At 49.9% G+C, this 23675-nt stretch overlaps 1 protein-coding gene across 4 annotated transcripts; it reads left to right on the top strand.

The window, feature by feature from the left end:
* Window positions 1-27: 27 nt before the first annotated feature.
* EIF4E2 (eukaryotic translation initiation factor 4E family member 2) lies at window positions 28-23442 on the top strand. Of its 4 annotated transcripts, none has more exons than XM_028731784.2 (8): window positions 28-166; window positions 3200-3261; window positions 5727-5861; window positions 9303-9407; window positions 10506-10658; window positions 10751-10887; window positions 20537-20617; window positions 22984-23442. In XM_028731784.2, exons 2-7 carry the CDS (start codon window positions 3208-3210, stop codon window positions 20580-20582), a joined length of 630 nt encoding a protein of 209 aa, XP_028587617.1. In that variant the 5' UTR covers window positions 28-166; window positions 3200-3207; the 3' UTR covers window positions 20583-20617; window positions 22984-23442. The 4 variants fall into 4 exon arrangements, with proteins under 4 accessions (XP_028587617.1, XP_028587615.2, XP_028587618.2 ...); XM_028731782.2 differs by having other exon boundaries at window positions 3200-3314; XM_028731785.2 differs by lacking the exon at window positions 5727-5861 and having other exon boundaries at window positions 3200-3314.
* Window positions 23443-23675: the final 233 nt, after the last annotated feature.

The raw sequence follows: 23675 nt of genomic DNA, 5'->3' as shown, positions 1-23675 counted from the left end.
TGGGCCGAGGGGAAGCAGGTTCCGCCGGAAGCAAAAGGAGGGCGGCGTAGGCGGCGTGTCTATGGAAGCGGCGGCTGAGCGGAAGTAGCCGGGCGGGCGGCAGGAGGCGAGGCGAAGCGGCGGCGGCGAGAGAGTCACCGAGGAGGATGAACAACAAATTCGACGCGTGAGTCGGAGGCGCCGCGGCTGAGGCCTAGTCGGAGGGGGGTCCCCGTGCAAAGCGGCTCCCCGTCGCCCTCGGCCCGGCCCCCAACCGCCGTTGCGCTCGCGGAGGGGGCCGGAGATGGGCGGAGAGGCAGGCCGCCCTCCGTGACGGCAAGTGGGGCGCCCGGGGCTGCAGGGGGGGAGAAGCTGCGCCTGCGAAATCCCCCCTCGGCCAGCAGAAAGAGGGTTGGGGTCTCCCTTCACGGAGGACGGGGCTGCTGCTCTGCCCTCAGAGCTGGAGGCCGTGAATGCTTCCATTCTGAATAAAATACAGTGGTACCTCAGGTTACTGATGCTTCAGGTTACACACGCTTCAGGTTACAGACTCCGCTGACCCAGAAATAGTACCTCGGGTTAAGAACTTTGCTTCAGAAATCGTGCTCCAGCGGTGCGGCAGCAGCAGGAGGCCCCATTAGCTAAAGTGGTGCTTCAGGTTAAGGACAGTTTCAGGTTAAGAACAGACCTCCAGAACGAATTCTTAACCCGAGGTACCACTGTGTTGGTGGGGGGCGGGGCGGGTAGGAGCAGGTAAGTACCACCCTGCACAGTTGATCACAAGATCACACACCCTTTGAATGGCAATGCCCATTAGTTTTTTACTGGGTTGGTGGTGCTGAAGGGATCTCAGCCCGATGATTTGGCTCCTATGAATGGTCCTGAATGGCAGTTGCCGGTACTGGAAGACTCGGGAGGGGAGAGAGTCACTCTTGTGGTGGGACCCCGCGTGAGGGTTTCCCTGTACAGTGGTACCTCAGGTTACAGACGCTTCAGGTTACAGACGCTTCAGGTTACAGACTCCGCTAACCCAGAAATAGTACCTCAGGTTAAGAACTTTGCTTCAGGATGAGAACAGAAATTGTGCGGTGGTGGCACAGTGGCAGTGGGAGGCCCCATTAGCTAAAGTGGTGCTCCAGGTTAAGAATAGTTTCAGGTTAAGAACAGACCTCTGGAACGAATTAAGTACGTAACCAGAGGTACCACTGTAATGGGCCCCTGGTTGGCCCCTGTGGAGGACAGGCATGAGGCAAGGTGAAGCGGCAGCAGATCCCGAGGTAGATATTTCTCTCACCCCACCCCGCCCTCCTTGTTCGCGGTGTAGATCTTCCCTTACCCCTGCTTCCCTGGCTGGGGTAGGGGAGCCGTTTTGGGGTCCACCTTAAGTGCTGAAGCGCTTTGGGCTGGCCCTGGGTGCTGGACTGGATGGGCTGTTGGCCTGATCCAGCAGAGGCTGTTCACAGCCTCTCTGCATTCTGAGCACAGTGCAGGCTGCAGGGTGAGAGTCATCAGTGGCCAGAGCAAAAATGAAGCTGCTTGCCTCGTTCCAAGTCAGCCATCTCTGCAGGGAGAGCTGGAGTGGTGCCCTCAGGTTGTTGCTGGACTCTGGCTCCCAGTGGCATGGGATGATGGGAGTTGGAGTCCAGCGGAAAAGATGTAGCAGGCACAGTGGCTTCAGGATGAAGCCTTTCCCTGCCTTATCTGGAGATGCTGGGGATTGAACTAGGGCCTTCCTGCAGCTGGATCCTGTGAGCTACCGCAGGTATGGTCTCTTCCTATGTGGGGCAGAGCTCAGTAATGAGGGCAAGGGCAGTCTTCAAGCCTGTGGGAACTACTTGGGTTTATTGCAAGGATCTCAAAGTCTGCCACCTTGCAGTTGTGTGTAAATTCACTGCGGATCAGGAATTTTGACAGCCAAACAGGGGAAGAGGAAGCCTTTTGTTTTTATTCTTTAAAATTTATCTGTCTTGTTGAGAGAGCCCTTTACTGAGCTACCGAAAACCATCTGTCAATCAATCCCATTCTGCCTTCTGCCCAACCCCAGTCCACACAGACTGGTGGTGGCTCTCCTGGGTTTCATACAAGAAGCTTTCCTAGACCCACCGGGAAATGCTGTGCATTGGGCCTGGGACCTTCTGCATGCAAAGCAGGCGCTCTGTCACTGAGCTGTGTTGCCCTTTGGTAAAGAAAAAATGTGGTTGAGTGACAGTTTGCATTTGTTTAGAAAGGGGCTGTATCTCACTGTTGACGTTCACAAGTCTTGCCACTTTTCCAACAGACACAGGCACTGTCTTTAAGAGGCAAAAATCAAGAGGTGGGTTTCTCCCCCACTGTACCTCAGGTGTATCTGCCTGATATGCACCTGTAACTGGCAAAGAGATCGTCACCTGTCTGTTCAAACCCCCAACTGTCATCTTTGGGTCCAGCCTCAAGATACCCACTTGTTTCTTATTGCAGACAATCAGTTCTCATCTATAAGCAAATACTCCACTAAGACCTGATGTAACTGCCACTGTTTATTTAGCACTGTTGACATACTTTCCCCGGTATGGTGGCATGTATCAGGACACAGGAAAGAAGTATCATGGGGGATGTAGTAGGGTGTGCAGATGTGGTAGAAGAAAGCGCTGAATTCGTAGTGAACTAGTGGCGTACAATAACACTTTGAAAAATAACTCTGAAAGAAAGAGACTGGGACCTTGCTGGATGATAGGCTAGAGACTGTTTAAGGCAAGAGGAACTCCATTTCACATGACCATCAATGCGTGTGATGTTTTATTTTTCTTGATAAACTGTGTAAACAGGTCTCTAGCCCCAATAAGTTTACAGTTTTAAACTGGTGTCAGGGATTTATTTATTTATTTATTTATTTATTTATTTTAAAAGATGGCAAATATAGGGCAGGCTAAACATATCCAGCTTTTAAAACCGTTTCCTATAGGATTGGTTTCCAGGGATGTGCTACAAAAGTTCTTCGGACAATACAAAAAAGGGCAGGAAAAAAAGGAAGTGCAAGTCTTTTGTTCTTCCTTTTATTCCAAGATGGCATTACGTTTACAGGTACCTGCAGTGTGGGATCATTACCTCTCTTTTTTAAAAAAAAAAGAAAAACATTTTCCTCAATTGCTTGCTGATGTGAGGACACTGAGACTTTTTTTTTAACAGAAGCAACAGCAGTCATGAGCTTTCAAACTCATTATTTTATTTACTTCTTTGCCAGTCTGAAGGATGATGACAGTGGAGATCATGACCAGAATGAAGAGAACAGCACACAGAAAGATGGTGAGAAGGAAAAAAATGATAGAGACAAACCCCAAAGTAGCAGCAAGAGGAAGGTACGTTCTTTCCTCTTCCTTCTAGACCAGACTGGAGTGTTCGGTTGATGATTCTGAGGGAGTGGGGGCATTAGCCTATAGCTCCGGTGTCCAGAGAATATCTATGGTTAACTTTGACTAAGACCCTCCCTAGTTTCCATGCCTTTCCTTTGTTAAAGAAAATATGAATTATTTGAAAATGTTTATTTTGAAAGCAGAATTGACTGATAACAAACAATTCCATTCATCCGTACAGTTCTGGAGTTGGGAACAAATTCAGCCCTAAAGCATTAATGACTTTCCACGTGGACAACCCATTATGTTCTCCTATCTAAGCAAATGGCTGCCATTTGTTCCTTGAGGCTAGGAACATGTCATGAAGGCAAAGTTTCCTAACACTCCTAATACCAACTGAAACCTTGGGCGGCACTTACAGGAAGTCTGTATCCTCTCCTTGCCAAAGTCCCTTGCAATAGATAATCCCTCTTTCTGCAAGAACATGCTACCTGACAATAATGGCAGACATTTAGCTGTAGATAAATTTGATATTAGAACTGCGCTCCTCCTTGACTCCATCTGGCGCAAGCGCACATGAACCTGCAGAAGTGGCTGCCCACCTTCCCTCCCTATCCAGCCTGTTGCCTGTGCTTCCTCAGCTCTCTCCTGCCTTCACCAGCAGCAGTGAAAGCAGATGGCACCCAGTGAGATAGGAAAGGGGTTATTCCTAGCTGTGAATTGCAGGTCACCACCCCTGGTTTAGAGGTGTTTTTGTTACAGAGGCAGCAGGACTGGTGCCCCTCTCTGCTTTGGAAAGGGGGCACTTGCCTGCCTTTCAAGCAAACTCATTTGTGGACTTTGGGTCTGTTCTTTTCTGTAAGGTTTCCACTGCCCAAAGTTCCTTTGATTAAATGTAACCTAATAGAATACCTTTTCTTTTCTGGCAGAGATTCTTCTCTGGGCTTGAGAATGCTTTTTGTGTAGTTTAGCCCATCTGTTCCTGCCCTCCCCTTTGCATTAGAGAGCTGCTGTGGTTGAGGCCCACACCTGTAGGGAACGGTCTGTACTCACCCCTTAAGCTTCCAATTACTGCAAGGTAAAGGTGCCTTGTGTCCCTTTGGCACAACAGCCATGAGCTTGGAACGTAAGGTGTGTGCAGGCCTTGAGGAAGGCACATCATCCTTTTAAAAAGAACCTTTGTGTAGAAATTGCATCCCACTCTAGCATGATCAAATGGACCAAAAGGTGGAAGTAGGTTTGAATGTTGGTGAACTCCTTCAAATTATAAGGGGCGAAGGAAACATGTTGCAGTTGGGAAGAAAAAAGGGGGGTGGACACCCAGCAAAATCAAGCACACCCAACTTCTGCGGTATAGGTGTACTCTTCCTCTCCCTGTCAGAATAACCAGCATTTTGCTTGTTATATATAGAACCCCACGGCCGAGATTCTGACACCAAATAGCTGAACCCAAGCCAGGGAGCAGCATTATCCTCTAACAGAGGTGTTCTCCAGTTTCAAATTGCTGAACCTGATCATACTATTGACAGTGAAAGAGAGATGCTGTCTTCTGGTCCTCATTTGCATTGATCCCTTTTGGCTGGGGGCTGGGGAGGTGCAAAAACCTGCTAGAGACACCTTGAATTCCTCCTGGGCTCCCTTCAGCAAACAAGCCCCCTCCCCCCCAAGCCAAAGTAGTGGGCATTTTGAAGGAAATGAGAGTTTCCCACTCCAGCCCATCCTGTGTTCAAAAGTTGTGTACCTGGCAGGAAGGAGCTGGGCTATTTCATACCTGGGGTTATTTCAGTGCAGCTGTTTCTGGGGTGGGAGAGAGATGAAGCCCAGGTTTTGCTGGCTTGCCTTTTGTTAGCTGGGAGCTGAGTTGGATGATGTTTTGGCCCTGGAAAGCTGTAAAGACGAGCACATTGGTTCTAATGTATGTGTTGCCGACATTTGGTTTTCTTGGTTCGCTTGAAATGTTCAATTCCATCTGTTTCCCCTGCTTGGAACGGGGATAGATTTCTCCATTGCCTCACAGAGGAGTCCCCCACTGCCCGCCCCCGTTAAGATCCGTTATCCTAACAATTGGAGACCTATAAAGGCATGTAGGCGGAGTTCATGAACTGGCCTCGTCTGATGAGTTGCTTTTGAGAAACACAAAACGTCCCTCATGGGGCTCGTCCTCTGCCAGCTTGGAGAAGCTCAAGCATGCTGAGGATTGCTAATCTCTCGTTTGAAGTATAGTCAATTCCTGCCAGACTAATGGTGTGTTTCAAGCTATTAGCAGAGATGGAATTTCAGGAAGAAAATGAGGCTAAAATGTTCTTTCACGCTCCGTGATGGCAGGAACAGGCAGGCTTCTAATGCTGCAAACATCTTTCAGCCTTCTCTTTAGAGAAATGCGTAAGGACAAATGAGTTGTTTCAATTCCGCACACAGGCTGTGGTTCCAGGGCCGGCTGAGCACCCCCTGCAGTATAATTACACCTTCTGGTACTCCAGGCGGACCCCCGGGAGGCCCACCAGCTCTCAGAGCTACGAACAGAACATCAAGCAAATTGGCACCTTCGCCTCCGTGAGTTGCATTTCTGTCTTGTCGCTCGTTTAACTGGATTCAGTGCAGCTTGGGGGGCAGGTGTTATCTGCGCATGAGAAGCAAACAGGGAGGGGCCACAGCTCAGCCATCGGGCACATTCTCAGCATGGATAAGATCCCTGGTGCAATCTCCTGTTCTGAAACCCTAGAGGGCGGCTGACGGTCCAAGCAGGCAGCATCGGGGTAGTGGGGCCAAGGGCAGCTTTGTATATCTCTTACGTTCGCAGTGAGTATGTGTGCAGCGTCATGTTTAGAGTTAGGCTGGACCGATAGGGGGTTCAGAGTGGCAGTGGCTCCCTTGCATCTTGTACGTAGGAATTCTGAACCTGCCACCGTGTGCAGTTTTACGTTGTACGGATGGAGAAAAGTTTTTCCTCCTCTCTCATCACCCTGTGGAAATCACTGCCACAGGGATTGACCAATGGTTTAGATAGCTTTTAAAAAGACAAATTCATGGGGGACACATCTCTTTATGCTAGGTAGCCATGGCAGCTAAATGGAGCTTCACTGGTAGATACCAGGTGCTTTGTGAATATGGGTTGGAGCAGTTGCCTCCAGTCTTCCGAGGGACATCTAGCTGGCCACTTTTGGAGGCAGGATGCTGGAGTTTATGGGCCTCTTGATCTGATATTAGGTCCCACCCTCCTTTTTCAACAGCCACACAGGCAACTTCCAGGCGTCTCAAAATGCCCCCCGCTATCCTGTGTCCTAGCCTAAGCGCTTCCTGTACTCATTGCCCCACCAGAGAAAGGGGGTTCCTTTTTCTCTAAAGCAGGGATAGTCAACCTTTTTATACCTACTGCCCACTAATGCATCTTTCTTGGTGGTAAAATTTCCTTACCGCCCACCAGTGCTTGATGGAAGGAGGATTCAGCTTGTGCTGTAGAACCCCCTCCCGCCCACCTAGAATCCTGGAACGCCCACTAGTGGGCGGTAGGGACCAGGTTGACAACCCCTGGTCTAAAGCGCCCAACATGCCCCTGTGTCAAAGGCAGGGCGTGGTTCTGAAAGAAGGCCTTCTCTTGTGTGGTTGTGTGTCTCATTTTAAAATCTTGACATACATATATAATTCTGTTTGTATGCTACCTTTCCACAGTTCAGGGCATGTTCAAGGTTGCTTACAACATGAAAAAACTACACATAGCTACAACAGAACAATAGTAGTCATAAACAGTAAATAAAACATTAAAAAAGACAAAACCAAACTGAACAGTTTCTGCATAAATCACAACAATATCTAAAATAAAGATGCAAAAGGCAGCTGTTAGCAGCCTTAGCTTTTGTAGGTGGAGTCAGTCCAGGCCTCATCCTCCCAGGTCGGATGGGAAAAGGCCTGCAAGGCAGGGAGCAGGACTTCCAGCATATGCTCAGCCCTGGAAAGAAGCTGGCTGAGCAGGTTTGCAGTGCCGAAACTCTTTGGGTGGCACCGCAGGTGCCTGGATTGTTTTGTAGCCAAGGGGAGGGGTGGTGAGGAGAGAATTTTACTGGCCCTCCTCTCTGGCTTTCTTGTTTAACCAATCAAATGGGACACTTGTGCCCAGCCCACCTCCCTTTCATGACTGCCTAGCCAATGCCCTAAACCAAAAATAATGAGCAGCTGGAATTACTGTAGTATATGAGCAAATGGGAAGATTGCAGTAGAAGCCACAAGTGGGAAAGTTTTGCGGTGAGGAGTGCTCCTGTTTAGTGTGCCAGGCAGACATGTCTTCTTTTCAGGATACTCCAACCCATCCCATTCTTCTTCCCCCCAAAATCAATTTTTCTGTTTCCTCTCCAGGCTGACATCCAGCATTTCTGTGACCGCTGAGCATGCTCAGTCCTCAATAGGCTGTTTTGGGGCTGTCTTTTCCTAAGATAGACAGATAGATAGGTAGATAAGGCCCTCTCTATTCTTGTGGCAGTAAATTGTCTAAAACTGTGCTTAACATTGTGTTTTTAAATTGGTGCAACCGACCCTGGGACCATAAGAAACTGTATTATAATTATTAATAATTTTAATTACTAATGATTTATTGTGCTTTTGCATAGCTTTCCCCAACCTTCCTGATACCATCCTCTTGTTTCTCAGTAGCTCTGTTCAGAACAGAAGCCATGAGCTGATAGTAAGCATGTGACCCGTTTTCCTTTCCCCATTACTGTCATTTGAGTGACCCACTGAGAACCTTGCATCCACCTAGTACTTTATGTGTTGCACCAGTAGTTCTGGTACTATTGCATATAACCTGAGCCTTAGCCAGCAGTCCTTGGCGCCCTTACTTGAGAGTAAGCCTCTGTGAACATGGTGGAACTTTCTTCCTAGTAGATGATGCAGAAGATTGCCTTGCTCGTCTGACAAGTTCTACTCTGCATAATTCAGCACAGTTTCTGCAAGCCTGCAGTTGCTTGTGTCTGGGCCACTGGAGGGCAGCAGCGCACTCCAGAACCGCTGGCATGCAGTTATTGCCATGAATTGATCTCCAGGGGTGGCATATTTATTCATTTGCCTAAGATGTGTAACTCCCCATCTAGTTCCTAAAAGCTCAAAACCCCTTTCTGCAAATGATGTAATAATGCATGTTATATAGCACCACAAAATGCTTTGTAGGTGTGGAATTTTAAGGGACGTGAGCTGTATCTGAATTCCATTCTGGCAAAGGGGACTTCTTTTAAAATTTGCCGCAGCTTTGGGCATTTTTTTTTTAATAGTCTGAGATGCAAAGCAGTTTGCTGCAGAACAGAGAAGTGGTGCTTTCCTTCTCTTCCTCCTCCTCAGTTTCTTGGACACTATTAAGTGCCCCGTATGATCACTAGCGCCTGCGAGGCCCCTGGACTTGCCATGTGGTTGTTGTTGTTGTTACAAGTGGCACCCATTTTGCCACTACTCCTGCTCCCATTCTTCCTGAACTTGCACCCGCAACATGAAGGTGGGGGTTCCAGTGGCCAGTTAGTCATTCACAATACTACCAGTCAACGGTCTGTTACACACTTCTGCTATGTAACCTATATTTGGTTGGTCTGATGCCAAGCCAGCTTCAGTCGCTGGTGGGGAGCTGCATTGGAAACAGCAACCACACAATGATGCTGTGATTTGGTCACCTGCCTCAAGTGTTGCCTGAGTTCCAAGAAAGAGGCAGTGGCTCAAGTGAGTCAGGGAGTGGTAGGGCTGGTTGCTGTTCTCTGGAAATGTGGAGGCAAAATAAGTGCAAAGGGACAGACACATTTAGCAGAGAGTGGGAGTTAGAATAAGGAAGGGGGTCTTGCCTGTCACTGTTTGCTTTTTTAACCTACCCTTGGACATTTACAGTATTACAAGAGATGCTGCTGTCACGCTTTCCTGACTTGGCTGTCTTACAACCACCCATAGCCAGAATCTGAAAAGGAAGACCTGTCTTGGCTCCTGGAAGATTTGTCTGAATTGGTTGTGCTTCTCCTCTTGTTGCAGGTGGAGCAGTTTTGGAGATTTTATAGCCACATGGTTCGTCCCGGGGACCTGACGGGCCACAGCGACTTCCACCTTTTCAAAGAAGGAATTAAACCCATGTGGGAGGTGAGTCCTGACAGGTGCTGCAGTAGGAAGGAAACAGGAGACGATCACAAAAAGGACGCAGAAGCTGAGCTGAGGGGTGTAGATGGGTCTGTAATAGGTCTCACTGGCTGCACTTACATCTGTTAATTTTTTATTTGCTGTTAGTGGGTAATTGTTCAAACTAGGAAATCAGTTACTGTTTCCTAAGACTATTTCGTCTAAAACTTTTAACTCCTTTCATTTAAGTAAAAATATAGCTTTCTAAGTTGTACCTAGGGACGCGGGTGGCGCTGTGGGTAAAAGCCTCAGCGCCTAGGGCTTGCCGATCGAAAGGTCGGCGGTTCGAATCCCCGCGGCGGGGTGCGCTCCCGCTACTCGGTCCCAGCGCCTGCCAACCTAGCAGTTCGAAAGCACCCCTGGGTGCAAGTAGATAAATAGGGACCGCTTACCAGCGGGAAGGTAAACGGCGTTTCCGTGTGCGGCTCTGGCTCGCCAGAGCAGCGATGTCACGCTGGCCACGTGACCCGGAAGTGTCTCCGGACAGCGCTGGCCTCCGGCCTCTTGAGTGAGATGGGCGCACAACCCTAGAGTCTGTCAAGACTGGCCCGTATGGGCAGGGGTACCTTTACCTTTACCTAAGTTGTACCTAAGAGGTTTAAATGCAAGAAAAGAAACCAGATATTAAACAGGCCTGCTGGAAGAGACAAAATGCCAGAATACAGAAATAAAGTCCTGCAATCTTCATGCCATTCAACTGAGATATCCCCTCTACTTTATTTCCCAGCCTTCACCCTAAAATCCCAGGGCAGGTGCCAATAGAGTCGTTGGGGGGTCTAAGAGAAACTTTATCACTATTAACATAGCTAATATGACATTGAAATAATCCCTTTTCTCAATATATGATTTTGTTCAGGAAAAAGAAATGGTCTGAGGCCTTGTCCTTCCCCTATATCCTAGGTGCCGTATTGCTCTTGTTTGGCCCAACCTGCTGCTTTTACTGGGTACAGCCTAAAAGATTGCAAGGACTGCTTTTGCAGAGGTAGCTGGGGCAAGAAAAGCCCTCCCTGGTTTGGGGCAGTGAGAAAGTTGGCCTCATTTTCTTCCTTTTCGTCTTCACAGGATGACGCCAACAAGAACGGCGGCAAGTGGATCATCCGTCTCCGGAAGGGCTTAGCGTCTCGGTGTTGGGAGAACCTCATCTTGGCAATGCTGGGAGAGCAGTTCATGGTGGGCGAAGAAATCTGCGGGGCGGTCGTCTCCGTCCGCTTCCAGGTAAGGCGCGTTCTGGGTGTCGCGGGACCAGCCTTGCCGTCTTGAGGCGTGGGAGATCCCCTTTTGCTCACCTCCCGGCATTCGCCCTGCAGGAGGACATCATCTCCATATGGAACAAGACGGCCAGCGACCAAGCGACCACGGCCCGGATACGGGACACGCTCCGGCGAGTGCTGAACCTGCCCCCCAACACCATCATGGAATACAAAACCCACACGGACAGCATCAAGTACGTGCGGCGAGGGGGGAGGGGAGCACTGGCTGTAATGGGCTTGCCTCTGTGTCTGCCGTGTTAACGCAGGGAGCCATTCCTTGTCCTGTAGAGCTGTGAGTGCTGTCACCACACTGGGACACTTCTGGTGTCTCACATAGCTTCTTCTGTTCTGGCATGTGTTGCCTTGAGGGCTACGCACAGCCTTCTTGCTGCCTGCTGGCCTAGCTCACCGGCTTCAGTGCTCTCCACCTTCAAGGGACCCTGTTCATTTATGTAGAGCATTTGTACCTCACTCTTCAGCCAGAAAAGGCTCCCAGGGCAGCTTGCGTTCAATCGGAGCAAAACAGTACCTACCCACAAGCACAGCACACAAGGAAAAGGAACAGGGAGGGAAGAGGAAAATCGGAATCAAAGCTCAGGCACCAGTTTCTGAATAGTTGCTCCTACCATCTGGCACAGTTCAGGGCAGGAGGTGACTGTTGGAGCTAGTGTTTTGCAGCAGAGCTGGTGGAATAAGCTCTGCTTCCCAGGTGGCAGTTGTGGGAACAGGAGGCCCGATGGAGCTTGGTCCGCTAAGGAACCCTTGGGCATCTGCCACAGGGGTCCCAGCATCCTCCAGAGCAGGGGCAGCCACCCTTGTCCTCTCCAGGTGCTGCAAAGTACAAAGACTGTGATCTCGTAACTCATTGGCCAAGCTGATTGGGGATGATGGGAGTTGGGAGTCCGGCAACAGATGGGCTCCTCTCCCTGGAGGATTCTGGGAAAGATTCTCATCTGCTTCACTTAGGATTCTGGCCAGGAACTGAGAGTGCCTCCTTTAGCACCGCCCTGCGGAGTCAGCTCGCTAGTGGTGAGTTTGAAGGTGGCTTGACTGTCAGTAAGCTTTCAAGGAATGCCAGCGTTCCCCAAAACCTGCCTTGGCCCTCCAGTAGCTGCTTGGTAGAGTGGGCTGGGATTGTGGGTCTCCCCCTTTTCCAAGCCAAGGTGGCAGGAGGGGAGGGGGTGTGATTTGAGTGCACTGCATTCCTGGAGACATAAAACACAGAGACTAACGGGGATTTATAGACCCATTAGATTTATAAATGTTCTCAGGAAGGCGCTATGTAAATTTACTGTGCTGTACAAATGATTTCTAATCATAATAAATGCTGTATATTAAATCCTCCCAGCCCCCCTGGTGACAGAGGCCCTTTAACTAGAACAGAGGATTATAGTACACGGAGAGGACAGCTGTATTTTAAATGAGACCGTTATAGTTTACCAGGCCAGGCCATTCAAGATGACTTTTATTCTCCCGCAAAGTGATGAAGGATCGCTGCATATTTAAGAGCTTTCAGATTGGGGGTGAAAAATGTGAAAAACCCTTTTCACTTAAGTGCACTATAAGCAAAGATGCAGGTTGGGGCGCGTGGGCTGAGGCTGGAAGATTAACGTAGCCAAGGAAGAGGGAGGACAGATGAATAAAATGCAGAAGTAGAACTCAGCAGTAAGAGGGTTTTCTGGTCCAGTGAGTGAGCAAGGATGCAGCAATGGCACCTGGTTCTTTTCCCCTGGCTACCAGAATCCCAGGGAGGAAAGGAAGGAAGACCATCCCAGAGGAGGGCGTTAAAGGAGGGGTAGTACCACTGGTGGGCTCCTTCTGGGGTAGTTTGTCCACCTTTGGTCCCCATCTTGCACTCCGCTCTCACCTGTGGTTCTCAGAAGCTGTCAGCATGCAACAGTGGCTACACCCCGGGAAACGGCTTTGACCGGCTGGCTAAACCAGGTAACGGTAGTCAATGGGTTCGAAACCCATCAGTGAGTTAGGGACTTCCCCTCCATGCAAAGACAGGTTCCAGCGGATTGAGCGAGTGAGACCAATAGTGTTTCCAGCAGTCAATAAGGCGGTTTCTGCATATGCTGTAGAGGGAAGCGAGGGGCAGACAGAACTCGTCCTGGGAAGGTAACCCATCAAGGAGGAGGAAAACTCATCCTAAACCTCTGCTGCTTTGCAGGATATCTTTGGGAGGAGAAAAGGGTTAGGAGTAAACTCTACACATATCCGGAGTGGAGTCCCTAAGGCGGTTGGGTGGCATCTGGTACACCTCCTTCAGGCAACAACTGCAGCCACACTGGGGCCAAACGTATTTGGATCACATCATTGAGGCCAAGAGGAGGGGGGTTTTGTTGTCTGGGTAGCCCGGGACCTCCAGACACACTGCCCAGGCTTGCGCCCCAGGGAGGCAGTTTGACTTCACCCTGGGAGGCACACTCCGTTGTCTCTTGAGACTGACAGATGCCAACAGTGTGTGTGTGTGTGTGTGTGTGTGTGTGTGTGTGTGTGTGTGTGAGAGAGAGAGAGAGAGAGAGAGAGAGAGAGAGAGAGAGAGAGAGAATGAGAGAGAGAATTGCCTGGCTAGATGAGACCTAAGGTTTCTTTCGTTCAGCACTGTGTTTACAAGTGTCCAACCAGCTGCCTCTGAAAACTCATGAGCAGGGATGGAGACAGCCATCCCTTCTGTTACTTGTCCTTCAACTTCCGGTTCTCCAAGGTATACTGTCCCTGATCATGGAGGACATCCATTAATGCCGGGAGGTTGGCAGACTTCATTTGCAAGTTGCCTGAGCTGTAGGCTGTTAGGAAGCGGGTTGGAAGGCAGGAGCAATTCCACATCCAGTCCTAAGCTAGGTACTCTCTGCCCTGATGGAGCTGCCAGGTAGTAGAATCTTGAACTTGCCCATCCCAAGCCAGTGCATCATTGGCAACTTCGCGCAGGACAAGTCAGATGGCGGCTAAGAGCCAAGGCAGCTGCTCCCTATTGGGAGGGGGCTTTTCTTTTCGGATCTTTGAAGGAGGTGATGAATTTGATGGTTTTCAAATATGGGGAAAGATGAAGAAACATTTCCCACCCTGTATCTAGTGAGAAGAGGGCAATTAGTAATGAGTTTAAGTGCAGGAGGATTCATTTAGACTGGCAACTTTGACCCTTTTCAGACTTGCGTTGTAATTGCATCCTGCAATGTAGGACCCATTTCTCGTTATTTACCATATGTCCATCTTTCTCCTCCCTCTTTTTCTCCCTATGTCTGTCTCTCTGTAATTCTCCTATTTCGCCCCCACCTCGTTTCTCTCTCTCCCTCTCCGCCACCCCAATGAAAACCCCCAAGTGACACTGGAAAACCAGTGGTAGCATTCCTGGTGCAGCTTGCTTCGGATCACGATGAGACCCACCTATTGAACACTACCGTTTCAAATCTGGGATGGGAGCCTCTGCTCAGCTCCATCCGGCATGGCCAGTGGTTAGGACCGATGGAAGTTGGAGTCCAGCAATATTAGGAAGGCCAGAGGTCCCCCACCTTGGCTTGGGTGAAATATTGTGTTTGTGTGGGGTGATGGGAGGCAGAGTCTTTTCTTGATGGTGCAGCTTATCTAGGGAAGTTTGTGGAGTCCTTTTATTTTTGGAGAAAGTGATTCATGTTGGGACTGTTGCACAAGAAAAATCAGGGAGCGGGGGAGCACCTCATGTTGAGATGGTTGCCAGTTTTCATCGAGAGTCCCTGGTGTCCATGATGGTATTTCTGGATGTGAGTGTGTTGCGATTGCATGGGTGGCTATTTAACTTTGCAATCAATATAGAACAAAAGGGGTTTTTTTGGGGGGGGGGGAGGATTCTGATACTGTTCTGCCCATCACCCATCTGCTTTTGTTTCTGCATTGAGTAGTCGTTGCTCAGGTGTTGATCCATTATTTGTAAAAATGTGCCTCTAAATTGCATGTTGGTTTATTTTTTTTTGATAATGAAAAGATAGCATAGACTTACTCTGCAGGCTTATAATCAACTGAAGTTGGGGCACATTTAGTGGGGGTTAAGAATAAAGACCCAACACACAGTGCACCACACTCAATACTGTAAAATAGTTCAACAAAATGCAATGCTAATAGAATAAATTCAGTGAATCACAGCTCTAAAATAAATCAGATTTTGATTCTGCACCCCCCTTGTAGTCAGTACAAATGAAGCTGCGAAACTGGTAATTCCAGAGTCCCCCCCTCCCTCCCCCCCCACAAATGTATGTATAGACATATGCAGACTAGCTAGGGTAGACAGGGAATGAATTTCGTCACAAACAGGTGACAGCTGAGTTTTAGAGAGCAGCAGAATAGATGAGGCAAATTTTCCAGTATCCGCTGCACAGTAGCGGATCCCCATCAGTTTCCTGGAACTCCAGCATATAAGGACTTAAGGCCTCTGATTCACCAGGCACTGCAGGGGAGAGAAATCTCCTGAATTTTATTATCAGATTGATGGAAAATGCATCATGCAGCAAGGAAGTGTGCCTGTTGGTCTTTGCTTTAATGGAGCCTTCACTGCCTGCTTTACGGTACCTTTGCTCGCTCGGGGGGTAATTTGTGTTCCCATCACTTCATTATTTATGCCCTGAGCCCAGTTTGGGATAATGTGAATTCCCGGGTCTCACAGCCTTCCCTCTCAGGGCAGCTGAGCTGCCGCTTATAACCCCCTCTGGCGGGCTCAGCTCTGAACCCTTCCTTGCATTGCGAAGGTGACTCAGGAGATAGCAATCCACAGAAGTTTGCCCTGCGCTGACTGTTTTGCTCATTTACTGGCAGTGTTAGCTGACTGCCGGCTGCCTTCCAGCCATTAGAGCTCCCCCGGTGGTTTGTGATTAAAAACACAAACTAAAAGGATTTGAATATCAAAATGAAGAGGTAAGCTGGCGCAGGGGGCTGCCTGAGTCTTCTCTTCATGCGAGCACACTTTCCTGTGCCTCCATCAACCCCTGTTTGCAAGGGCGTTCCTCCAAAACCATGCAGTCTCACTGTGGAAGAAACAGACCCCTTGCCACAATCATTTGTGGTGAGGGTGCAAGGCTCTCTTCCAGAGCCACAGAAACAAGTCATGTGGCACTTCCCAAGCCTGGGGTAGCATGCCGGTGACTAAATAGATCAGTAGTTCCCAAACTTTTGGGGTCCCTGCCCCCTTGGTTCCATAAATACCTCTCCAATGCCCCCCTACCCTATAAAAAAGCCTTACTTGGATGAGCAGTTTTCACAACCCGCTAAGGAAGGTAACATCACAGTAAAATTCGAAATGGGCAATTAATTGCACGTCTATTCAAAATCCAGTTAAACCTATTTAGTTTAATTATATCTACAAAATTCATGAGCGAGTTCCAGTGATAGTCATTTGCACCTTCTGCGCCCTGTTTCCATCCGCTTGGCTCTTTGTGGCTCCCCACGGGGTGGTACTGAGCCATGTGACGCATCAGCTGAGTATGGGGAGCCCCAGCAGAGTCTTCAGAGATTTCCTGCTCCCATCAGAGTAGCTTCTTCCAGAGTTCCCGGTTAAGGGAAAAACTCCTCTCCCGCACAGCTCAAAGCAACAAAGTGTTTACTGTCTTCTGGTGCAAGACAAAGCTAAACCTTACTGTCTAATATTTACAGTTCTTCAGGGCTTTGAAGTCAAGATACATATCACAGGGCCACAAAAACTCACCATGCTAGCTAATGTTGCTGTGTCAAAGCCACAGCCTCTTCCCCTAACTCTTGCATATTCAGAGTCAGACCCTGAACAGCAAACAGGACAGGACTTCAGAATAAGGACCTGCCAGGACATAACAAAAGCAACACCCTAGAGACTATTGGACTCGTCTCTGCGTTCCTGAACCAGTGGGGAGGGTGCATGGCTCAACAAGCCATACACTTGACCTCGGTGATGTTGCTATGGTAACCCAGTGCACCTGGCACCTTATCTCCAAACATCTGGTCATGGGGGATGTCAGACCAAGCACTGTGCAATTTAACCCATTGTTCACGTTACACCAACAAGTGCTGCCCACTTTGGGAGCCGCTGATCTTGATGGTTTCGGACTGCATCTCCCATCAGCCTCACCTTCCATGGCCAGCGATGGGCGTTGGAATCCAATAACAGCTGGGAGGCCACCACTTCCCCACCTCTGTTCCAAGTCAGTGGTCGCCATCCCTCCATGCCCTCTTTCCTCCCAGCCCTCTGCCCCCCCATGAGAAACTTAGAAATGCCAGTTTGCTCTTGGTGGCCATTGCAGGGCTTCTCAGGCTGGGCCTAACAGCTTTAAACTGAAGGCTCCCACCTCCCTTCTCTCACACCACTTTCAGCTCGAAGAGAGTTCAGCCCCGGGAGTCAGAAGTGTCTGAGCTCTGGAATCGCTTTGCACTCTCGGTCCTCCCTGCAGCGCAAATCCTTCTTTGTCTCCAGGAGGCTCCGGCAAAAGGACCCGTTCCAGTTGATCCTGAGCATGGCAGCAGGGCTGGGGATTTTGCTTCTGCACCAAAGTGGTCCTGTGGGGCAGCGGGATTGATCTCTTTCCCGTCCACATTGCATGGAGCCAGAGGGACAGGAAAGGCCAGCTCGTGGGGCAGGCAGGGGAGAAGCGAATTGACTGAAGTTGTTCCAGCTTGAGTCAACAATGCTTCTTAATTGAGCCCTTTCACAGCAAGGCATTAAATGGCCCCCGTGGCAGCTTCTGCAGCTCCAGCTGACAGAAAGCGAGCGGCCTTCTCCCTTGGTCCCACAGAAACATTCCCCCTCCTAAAGACACTCCCTGGGATTCTGGCTGCAGGATTACTAGGAACACGCTCATCCCACGCTCATCTTATATGGAAGGAAAGCGGACTTGGGAGAAGGGTCTGCCATTTGATAGAAGGAACTCACCCCACACAAGCCTCTGGGGTTCTCCAGGCAAATCTCAAAGCAATAGAAGTAAGGGTTGTGATTTAGAAAAACCATGTGATGTAGACAGATCGTGATGACAAAATCTGCACCTCTTTTGGTCATGAGGGAGCAACACTGGTGACTCCTAGGCGGGATTGCGGGCAAGTTGTGAGGCAGCAGATCTGTTGAGATCTAGGAGCGAGGGGTTTGGAGAAAATCCGTAGTTTGGCTTGAACCAACCCTGGAAAACCACCATCAGCCAGTGCAGATATTTTTGAGCTAGGTGAACCAATGTGTCGTGACTCGGTAAAGCTTGCTCTCCAGCCTGAAAAGTAGCGTTACAGGGGAGAAACAAGTGAAGGGGTGTAGAGATTATGAAAACTGTGTTGCTGTAGAAGAGTTTCAGAGAAGAGAGTATTTCTGGCAGCAGAAAGCCTCGCGAAGGGGCAGTCGTTAAGGTAATCGTCTTCTCTCCCAATTCCGCCTCCATTTGTCTGACTCCGCAAAGCAAGCAGGTCCCCCCCCCCCCAATTCCTGCTCACTTGGCCCATCAGTGAGAAAAATAGCGCCAGAGGAGGCAACATTAGGCCCATTCCCCGAGATTTATCTGAAAGCACTTTTGCTGCAGATAGTGATCGCGCTTTTATGTTTATTGTGGGTGTCATTAGCTAAGCAGATTTAAGGCAGGACGTGACTGGCAACAATTGGCTTCCGCTTTCCAATCAAAAAATGGCTCTATTAACGGACTTGTGTTCAGCATGCAGCGTGATGCATTGCCCAGGGTTCTTCTCAGGCCTGAGTGTGGTGGAGAAATTTCATCGCTTGTAAGCTCTCCCATGTTTTCGGCGGGGGGGGGGGGAGGAGGAGGGGAAGAGGTTTTAGGCAGTGAAAGCAAGATATCAGCTTGCTGGGGAGTCTCTCTCCCAGTTAAAGGGCTTCAGGTTTTAGGGGTTCAGAGATCTCCCAGCTGGAGCCTTTGGATTTTGAGGCCTCTGTTGGCCATGCTAGACTAGGTGTTCAGTTGCTCTGAGACAATGAGATGCGGTTTCTTATATATCCTGGAATAGTGGGGCAGGGAGAAGAGCTATTGGAAATAAGGTGAGCATGGCAAGGCCTGTACAGAAATGTGGAATAGTAGAGTGGAAGCGACCATGGGGTTCATCTAGTCAAGCCCCCTGAAACCCAGGAATCTTTAGCCCAACGTGGGGTTCGAACCCATGGACCATAGGGTAGGAAGGGAGGAGCATAGCTCAGTAGAGGAGCACATGCTTTGCATCCATGCTTTATGCTGTCTCCCTGGCATCTCCAGTTAAGGACCTCATGTAGCACTGAGAGGTGGTGGTGGTCAGTAAACAGACCATATTGAGCTAGATTAGTGTTGGGCAACCTCAGTTGCATGTGGGCATCCAAAACTCGTGTGTGACCACCAGGACTCTACCTGGGCTGCAACCCTCCCCTGCTCTGCTTTATAGTCTCCGATAGTTCTTTTGCCTGGCTGTAATGTGCCCTAGATCTCCGATAAGGATTCTTGTCTTGGAATAATAGAATCGGGAGAGACCTAGTCCAACCCCCTGCAATGTAGGAATCTCAGCTAAAGCATCCAGGGCAGATGGTCACCCAACCTCTGCTTAGAAACCTCCAAGGAAGGAGAGCCCATCACTTTCTGAGGGAGTCTGTTCCATTGCTGAACAGCTCTTCCTTTCAGAAAGTTCTTCCTGATGTTTAGTCTGAATCTCCTTTCTTGTAACTTGAAGCAATTGGTTCGAGTACTACCTTCCAGAGCAGGAGAAAACAAGCTTTCTCCATCTTCCATGGGACAGCTCTTCAGATATTTGAACAGGGCTATCATGCCTCCTCTCTGTCTCCTCTTTTCCAGGCTAAACATACCCAATTCCTTCAACCGTTCCTCATAAGGCTTGGTTTCCAGGCCCTTGATCACCTTGGTCTCCCTCCTCTGCACACCTTCCAGCTTGTCAATATCTTTCTTAAACTAGGGTGCCCAGTATTCCAGGTGTCATCAAACCAAGGCAGAATAGAGCAGTGCTATTACTTCCTTTGATCTGGCCACGAGACGTGCCTGGATAGGGGAGAGGAAGGAGAGTGTGAGCAAATTAACACGTGTTGCTGCCCCCACTTTTGCCTCTGGCCCTGCTGGCCCCCACTGGCTTGTGGCCCCTGGGAAGTTGCCTAGAAGAGAAAGCGGCCCTCTGCTGGAAAGAGGTTCTCCACTTGTGAGCCAGCCAGACCAATTGCCAGGTGGCTCAGTGAAAGTTGGTGGAGAGGGACCATGGCTCAATAGCACAGGGCTGCTTATTGGAGGTCCTGGGTTCAAACCCTGCCCCCTCTAGCGATCAGAGCTATCAGGGCTGGGAAAGAGAGGCACACATCCCAGAAAGCTGTGGGGAGCCGCTCCCAGACAGAAAACAAGGGGCTGGATGGATTGATGGTCTGTATCCATACAAGGTAGCTCGATGTACTTCTTTGTGTCTCTGAATACCATTATTTGCGCCATGTTCGGTATGCGTGGAACTTTACAGAGAAACAGAAGATTAAAAACAGCACGGATCTTTGTCTCAAGAGCCCCCCCCCCCAATCTCGCTTCCAACAGAGGGAGGGGAGGAGTGGGCGAGGCCAGGGGCAAATGGATGAAAGGCCACCTACTCGGGTGTCGTGGGGCTGGGGCACACGGTGAGGAGCTCCTGACCTGCCTTCTGACCCCCTGAGATGCCCGGCCTGCATTTTCAAATCGTCTTCCCTTGTTAGGAGCCTGCTTCGCGCCTTCTGGGCAAGCACTTTAAAACTGCACACGATTGCTCTTTTGCTCTTGTTCAGAGTTAAAGCCTTTGGTTTGAAGTGCTCGTTTTCTTTTCTTTTCCTCTCCTCTGTGTGTGTGTGTGTTGTCATCATTGTTTTATCCCCTTCTCTTCTCCCCCCCCCTTCCCATTTTCGTCCCCCCACCCCCTCTGGCTTGCCAGGGCCTGGGAGGAGTTTCATGGGCTGGTGAACAGCGGCGGTCGCTGAACGGGGGCTCTTCCTCCCTCTCTCACACACCCAGGGTAGGGCCTCATATTTCTTCTTACACGATTGCGAGATGCACCTCTCAGCCAGAGCCCCCCCTCCCCTCCCCTCTCTCCCTCCCCAGCATAGACTCTTGGTCACTCTCAGCCTGAGCCTCCCTTGTCCCACTGCCGGGACAACCCATTGGCCTTTCTCTGTCGACAAGATTTGCTGCGATTCTTAACACTGCTCCACAGCAGCCTTGCAGAGCAGACCACAAAGTGTTGCTCGCCTTGGCTGACCTACGTGAAGCCAGTTCTGGTCTCCAAGGGGAAAAAAGGAAACAAAACAGACCTTTGTCAACGTTACCTGTAGACAAGGTCTGGAGAAACTTTGGCCTACCAGGTGTCGCTCAGCTCTACAACTCCCATCATCCCATTATGGAGTCTGTCTTTAAATGAGAATCAGGACTTGGTGGATAAATCGGATTTCTCTCATATGGTTATAGCCACATCCTGGAAGGATGTAAGAGGCACGAACTTGAATGCTTGGTACAATAGTGTGTGGCGTATAGCCCTTATGGGAAAATTATCTCACTAATTAAGGCTGGCGAGAGAAACAAAGCACAACGACACCTTGGCGGGAGAACGGTGGAGCTTTAGTTTGTTCTCCAGTAAAACTAAAGACCAGTTCCAAAGGTTTGAAATAGCTTGTGGATCACTTAATAAGGATGTGTAGGAGAGATGCGTACTGTTATAAGTTGTATTGCGTGTACAAGAATCCAAGTTTTCCTAATGTAATTTGGGGGGGGGGGTGTTTCTGGGGAAATTTAAAGAAGAAGAATGAAAAGCAACCTGCCCAACTCCCTTCATCCCTGGCCATTGGCCATGCTTGCTGGGGCTGATGGGAGTTGTAGTTGAGCAACATCTGGAGGGCCAAAGGTTCCCTGCATCTGCTGTGGTCAGTCTTCCACTCAGTAATATCAGCTCTTTATGAGCCTAGGCCAACAGTGGAAACCGGGTTCTCTTAATGTCTGTGTGTTAGCTGCCCACTTCCAGACAGCCCCTTTGCCTGTTTGCAAAGGTCGCTGTGCCAGAGGGGGGAGGCCTTGTGAGGCTGAGAGGTACGTCTCCCACTTGCTTGTGTTGGGTGGATGCCAGCTGTTAGAGCAGGGAGCAGAGCGAGGGCCCCCCAGTCCTGCAAACATTTTACACAGTCTAAGCCACGTGTCACAAAGCACAAACACAAGAGGTGGAGATTTGTGTCTCCTTCCACAGGCAGATGTGAGCTTGCTGCCCTGACGCACAGTGGCTGGGGCCCGCTGGTTCCTGGGGAGGAGATGTGCATTCCTCGCCACTCTGCAGTGCGGCCTGCAGAGCAGCAAGAGTGTTATGTTCAGAGGCCCCCTTTACATGCACCTGTTTATCAAGCATGGTGCAAGGTTGCGCCTGAAGGACCTGGCACATTTACCTTTGCCTCTTGTCCCAGGTCCTCCATATCTTCTCACACTGCCTTGCTTTTGACAGCCTTGCAATAGTTTTGCAGGCCAGGCCAATCCTGTATTTCCCCCCTGTGGGTTTCTCCAGTCGCCCTTGTCCCCGTTTGGGTCGGCTTGCCCAGTGGAGTTTGCTCCCTGAGCATCTTACCAAGCCCATTCCAGGCTTTTTGTGGCATCCTACGTGGCTGCTGGTGGGGAGATCTTTTACCTCCCCTTCCACTTCTGGGTCATCTCATTTTCCCTCCCCTGATCTAGCAGAGCTGCGTCTTCCCAGATCAGATTCTTAGGCTCGCCTTTCCCAGACACACAGGCCACCCCCTTTACTGTTGTTAGGGGAGCGATGGCCTGTTTAGGGGGCAACGTTTTGAACAGAAGCAGAAATGGTTGCTGGGGGAGTGGGGTTGTGTTGGAAATGCAGTTGGGAGGATAATGTACACTTTGATAGGGAATTGAATCATATTGGATGCATGTGGCTAACAGCACCAACCATTCGATTGAAGGAAGGGCTGTTCAGAATCCAATTTTTCTTCCTTGATCCACCTACCTGCAGTTCTGCTGATACTACGGGTCACAAGCTGCTCTGTTCACTTTTTGTCTTTACGTGCATGGGAGTCACTCTTCCCATCAGTGAAGAGTTGGGGGATATCTCAAGCAATGCAGTTCCTTGTGATAGACAGGGTCTCAGGCTGCCTTTTAAAAATTATTATTATTATTGGATTTCCTGGGCCTACCTGTGGCCGAAATTCATGCCCTGCACTTGTTCACTCAGCAACTTTTTTTGTTTTTGCTGCATCGGGGGGGACGGGGGACGACACAACTTGAACATGTTTGACTACTGAATTGCCCCTGAGCATCGTAGACCAAACTGCAGCTGCTTTCCCTGGACAGAATACATTTGCTAACCGCCTTCCCTCCTCTGTCTTTCAGGGATAACTCAAGCTTCCGAAATACCAAGATTGCACTGTGAGGAGCAGAAGGAGGAGGGGATACAGCACTCAGCTCCTCCTCAGCCTGGCCCAGAAAAGGGGGGCAGGGGGAGAGGAGGGTTTTTCTGTGTGCATGTGTCCGCTGGCTGAGGAGGCTCGCAGGATGGCCTGGGCATTTTGACACACAATGGCTTTCACCCCTGTGCCAAAGACTGACCTTCCGGCACCCAAGCATCTTGGTCCAGCCCAGTGGGTGACCGTACTTTGCATTCCACACCGGAGCCCGGGTGCCCTACCGCCTCGTTTCTCTTCGATGTGGAGGGTCCTCCTGCTAAGTGGCTCTTCCTGCCCAGGGATTTCCAGTATTAACCGGATGTCTGCTGCAGAGGCGGAGGCAGTCCGGCGATTGGCAGGTGCCCCCATTTCACCTCTGCCAATAAACGATTAGGCCTCTACTCCCTCCTCCTTGTCGTCGTGTCTGCTTAACAGGTATCTGAGAGGGCGACCTGCTTGGAAGACCATAAGGGGAGGAGTTGAGCTCTCTCTTTGACTTCTGGGAGACCACAGGCTGGGGCTGGGGCTATAAGCAGGTTAAATGTGCATGTGTGCATGACCGCGCATTTACACTCGGGGGGGGGGGCTGTGCAGGTTCTCTTCAAGCTGCCCCAGTTGCAAGGTTAATTGAGCTAATAA

Source organism: Podarcis muralis, chromosome 6 (assembly GCF_964188315.1).
Source record: "Podarcis muralis chromosome 6, rPodMur119.hap1.1, whole genome shotgun sequence".
Taxonomy (NCBI): Eukaryota; Metazoa; Chordata; class Lepidosauria; order Squamata; family Lacertidae; genus Podarcis; species Podarcis muralis.
This window is presented reverse-complemented; position numbering and strand designations above follow the sequence as displayed.